This window comes from Actinia tenebrosa, unplaced genomic scaffold, assembly GCF_029948245.1.
Source record: "Actinia tenebrosa isolate PJP-AT-01 unplaced genomic scaffold, QUT_ActTen_1.0 PGA_scaffold4__44_contigs__length_22323623, whole genome shotgun sequence".
Taxonomy (NCBI): Eukaryota; Metazoa; Cnidaria; class Anthozoa; order Actiniaria; family Actiniidae; genus Actinia; species Actinia tenebrosa.
Window position 1 is genome coordinate 10,571,026 of NW_028292581.1, and position 5,097 is coordinate 10,576,122.

General features: G+C 35.9%; 1 protein-coding gene across 4 annotated transcripts in view; it reads right to left on the reverse strand.

Moving 5' to 3' along the window:
- The window catches only part of LOC116307695 (integrin alpha-9), a 37,537-nt gene extending 32,702 nt beyond the window's left edge, over positions 1 to 4,835 (reverse strand). For 2 of the 4 annotated variants that reach the window (XM_031717996.2, XM_031718018.2), the window contains exons 1-2: positions 1,886 to 2,033; positions 1,453 to 1,682 (exon numbers count right to left, since the gene is read on the reverse strand). In XM_031717996.2, the coding sequence (XP_031573856.1) occupies positions 1,453 to 1,619 (167 nt within the window). In that variant the 5' untranslated portion in view covers positions 1,620 to 1,682; positions 1,886 to 2,033. Of the gene's footprint in view, positions 1 to 1,452; positions 1,683 to 1,885; positions 2,034 to 2,781; positions 2,826 to 4,462 lie in introns of those variants that run through there. The other 2 variants (XM_031718004.2, XM_031718012.2) reach the window with 2 other exon arrangements.
- Positions 4,836 to 5,097: the final 262 nt, after the last annotated feature.

Genomic DNA, 5,097 nt, shown 5'->3' on the forward strand with positions numbered 1-5,097 from the left:
ATGGAAAAATGTGAATTGATGGATATTCAAATGAACAAATAAATAAAAATAGAAGAAAGTAAATGGATGAATAAATGAAACTGAATGAAATGGATTGACAGCCGTGACACGAGTGGACACAATAAAACATATCTAATATATTATTAATAATATTAATAATATCAATAATATTAATAATAATAATAATATTACTAATATTATTAATATATTCTATCATTTGTAATCATTTTAAATCCAATATTTTGGTTAATATATGAGTTTTTATAAAAACAGTAGACATGGTAATTAATAGTTTTTCAAAAACGTAAAGTTTAAATATATAAGGGGTGTTAAGGAGTGGAGTGGAAAAAATCGAAATGAGAGAAAAATAAACAGGCAAAATGTTTATTTATCCTCATCAAGGTTGAGAAAAGTTTTGAACATCTCTTGGCACTTTCATTCCCCAAAAGTTACTATCGAACAGATTACTAATATCTAACTTTTAGAAATATGGAATTTTAAAACACTACAGTATATTACAATCAAGCGCGATAAGAAATGACGAGTTAATTGAAAACTTGAAGACATTAATTGATAAATCTTATCTATAATTAAGCAGTCGAAAATAATTAAATTTTATCCCTAAATAGCTCGCAGTATAAGTTCAAAAGCATCTCTATTTTATGATTATTATGCCAAAAGAATTTGCCAGAACGGATGTAGAGCAAGTCAAGGATGTAGGAAAGGATACCTTGGGAATAAAATTACAAAATTTGTTTAAAAAAACACACACGAAACAATCGAAGGAACCTACGGAAGTGATGTGTTGAATTACATAAAATTATGTCACATAATTATTTGTTTTACTAAACTTTCAGAGGAATTTGGCAAAACTCCCGATTCTTGTATTTTAGGTTACGATCCTCGTAGTATTCAGTTCGATCGTGAAGAAGAAATTATGGAAATTTTGAAAGATTTTTTTCCTCGTGAGTTCAGTCACTTATGAGTCACACAATCGTGTTACTAATTTATTGCCTTAGGTTGTGATTGAAGGTCACTAGTACAGCCATAGTGCCCAAAAATAAATCGTTTAAAAAAATCCGACCCTTGTTTTGAAGGCAAATAATAAAGAAAACTTAAATAGATTTAATTATTCCGTGTGTGTCAGTCAGGCTTGATAGGCTAAAAAATTATTGATTGATCACCACACAAGTGCTTGATTTATATGTTTTGTAAGTTTATGAATGTTGCCTTTTTGTAAGTTAGATTTCCACCACGAACAGCACAGATACTACAAGTCATTATGTGGGGAATGATTTATTTAGGAAATTATTTAATGCAAGAGAAAGTTTGTTCAAGTTGTCGCAAACGAGCTGTTGTAGATGAATTAAGTAAATAAATAAAGCAATCGTGAACATAGTATAATACAACTCCAAATGAACAGTTCAACTAGAAATTCAGAGATTGACTTACCATTTGTCTGTTGAATAAGAATGTAGAGCTACAGAATAACCAAAGTAGCTTCCTTTATAGCCTGAAGGGGGCGAAAATATCTGAGCTTTACTTGTATCAACATTGAAAGCGTCTAAATTCCAAGGGACAGTGGCTATTACGAGCAGAGCTATCAACATAAGCTCCATGTTAGAGTTCGAAGGAATGGTTGTTGAGGTGTCGTTGAAGGTCAAAGATCTCTCTCTCTCTCTCTGAAACAAAAGTAATATAAAACATGTTGCGTATATAACTTAGGCTAATACGTCAACAAAAAAAAAATGCATTAAATGCGGTCACAAAGTTCGTTAGACCAGTGTAGGGATAAATCGCTCCGAACTCATTCATTCTTATCGATCGTACAGATTTGATTAGACAGCTGTTGACCGAGACGGATCATTCCAGATTTGCAACTTACGCTTGGAAGGAATCCAAAGTTTGTAGACTAAATTAAAGCTACTTAAAGGGAAGATTCAAAGCTCTCGAGTATTGACTTCTTTTGGATCTACAACTCAGATTGACGTGTGCCTTTCGATGCTAACGTTATACTGGTCCCTTACGCTTCATTTCCCGTCCCGTACTTCCCTCGACGCCAGACCCCTCCTACGGGATCTGTTCGGGAACGCCCACAAATGATTCACTCCCTGTTAATTTTATATCGCAGTGACATATTTGGCTTAGTCGGATTTTGGAATTGTTTTGGTGATATTGAATTTAGTTTTATACTCATAACAACGGAAGTCTCGAGTGCTTGAACTTCATTTACAACACTGTAGTTTCACAAGCCCGTGTAGATGTGCCGGTTTACCGAGGCTAAGTACCGTGAAACCACAACACACCAATTATCACAGTGTGGGTTTCGCTGAAGGTGGGAAACTGTACTACCAGCCATGGCCAAATTTCTAGTTATAGATACAAGCAAGAGACCATGGTCTCTTGATATAAGTTTTTTCTTAAAAAGCGCAAAGTTCAAGTTCTTGTTTGGATAATAAGAACAAAGGCACGGCTGGGCGCAGTTACCGGCCGTCCTATGGCCATATAAAACCACACTAAAAAATGCTGATGTAGATGAAAAAACGGAGAAAAATGATGAAACAGGAGTACACCATGCCCAATCAAAGTAGGTTTGTTAGGGTGAAAAGTACAAAGTGGCTTTTGAATGAATACACAAACTATTTAAAAGTATTTTTTCTGTTGCTGTTGTTGTTGTTTGCTTGTTCTCGTCCTTGTCGACTGATGATGATTACTGGTGTTTAACCACAGGGAGCCCACTTTAGTAAAAGTGAAAGATGAATTTCTCGAAACCCCTCTTACCTTTCTCTTAAGTGGACTTTCAGAATTGCTGGCTGACAGAATTTCTAGAACAGGTAGGAGAAAGATAGGTCTATACTTGGCATAGAAACTATAACATTAATTTTCGGGTTTCAGCGTTTTGACTATGGGGAAAGTGACTCAACCAACATGATGACGGCTTTTTCCAGTCAACTTCCTATTTCCCGATCCACCTTCCTAGCTATGGCATTATTGTCAACGTTACCGGCTTCGAATTCCCCTCAATACAAAAGGCATGTTACGTACACAGTTCTGATTCTCTCTGGAACGTCAGTTATGTTTCAACGTGATTACGTGGTGTTTTACGTAAGGACGGGCGTTTTTTTATTGAAACGAAAAGTTGGGGGGAAAAATATCACGCACTGATTCACGAGGTACTTGGAACCGCTTCCACACTTTAACATTTCAGCAGTGATTGTTCATGGAAAGCGCGTTTTGGCACGAAATCCGCTGGAACTACAAATAATCAGTTTTCGAATTGGATACTGAAACAACCTCTGGGCTGATCATAGTCAGTGCATGGCTAGCTCACAGAACGAATCCTTAAACAACCTGTCTGGGCTGATCAAAGACAGGGCACTGTAACACATATCGACTATTGAAATTTAACGGAATGTCGGTTCTGGGCCCGCGAAGAGAAAAACTTAATCACCAGTTAGTCACCCAGGGCCCTACTGTTACAGTATACGTTCAGTTAGATTTCTCTTAGAAAAATAAACCTAAAGCGAGAGTACCAATGGGGATATACGTACCCAATTCAGTGTCAGTTTACTAATTTTTCGGCCAAATGTCAGTGTCACTAATAATTTTACGAGCGCTGGATGTAATATTAACCAAAATAATTATCTTATTTGGTTATTTGCTAGTTAACTAACATTTTTTTGGCCAATTTTCGGTTTACTACTAAGTCCCGATTGTCATCTTCCTAAGCTACCGTTCTTCTAAACGTTTTGTGGTCTAGAAAACGGGAGACTTCAGAAACCAACTGGAATTTTTATCTTTTTTCGCTGCTGCTTTAGCTAGAACTAGTAGCTCTCCCAGACCCTCACTGGCTTCAGCAAGGACTTTCAGGGGTCCACGGCCGGGGCAAAGACAACCTGACTTTCTTATAACCACAGGTAGTCCAGAAATTATATTCTTATGGCAACGTTCGGTTACCGGGTATTCTACGGGCCTAATCAGGTAAGATTGGAGTTCACAAATGAGAAGAGGTTGCGAGAGATTATCAGTGATATAGTTATATATCCTAGCTAGCCAATCAGGTGTTCGATAGCTAGTCATCATTTCACTATGCCTGACAGTCCAGTGCAGTCACTTTTCATACCGAACGACTTCAGTCGGTATCAATAGATGAAAATAAACTGTCACAATCGTCTTTAAAAATATTTGTTTTTTGGCGGTTCAGACCATAGATCGTTTTCGTTACCAAAACAATACATTTTCTATCCTCCGGGAATTGAACTCTATTTTTATGCAAATACTGTGCAGAAAGTTTCTATCTTTTATGGCTGCCTTCTCACGCGAGTGAAAAACGCTCTGTTAGCGATATAAAAGATACGAAAGTTCATGTTCGAAACAAGCCATAACTGAAAACAATTGAACACACAACGTACCATAACAAATAATAATGAAAATAAGCATTAAAAAGAAAAAGTAAACTTACCTTGCACTTACTTTCTGTGATGACAGTCAAACCAAAATAGCAGGAACAGAACTACAATTCAAAGTTATTTTCGGAGTCAAATATCTAATGATGTGACCAAACATGACGGAGAATAAATTTACTTTGAATTGTGTGGTTTTTAGGAATAACGAGAATCACTCATCGCCGACCATATGCGGCAACAAACCTCTAATACCTCTAATACCCTTTTACCACACAACAGCTGGTATATATAGACGAAAATGTTTGCTAACAGCCAAAGGATTTGTTTCTCAAAAGTCTGTACTTGCTGATGCGTGTCTAAATTAAGGTCCGTTGTAAATTACATTGAATAAAAAGTGAAAGAATGCTCTCGGCTAGATTGTTCACCTAAAGCGGCATCTTATTAATTAACCGCAAAAAATAATGTCCATTAACAGAAAAGGAAGTAAAGATGTTAAAAAAATTCTTAAGATAACTTGAGCTTGACCTTTTCTGATGTTAACCGAGCAAGTAATTGTACAAAGGAAATTAGTATATTTTTGAAAATCAAGAAAGGATGATTAAAAAGTAGATTTTAACTAAAATTGAAACTACTCCTCAAAACTTTCCCTTTTTTGTCAGAAAATGAAAATATTTGGATAAATTCAAACATC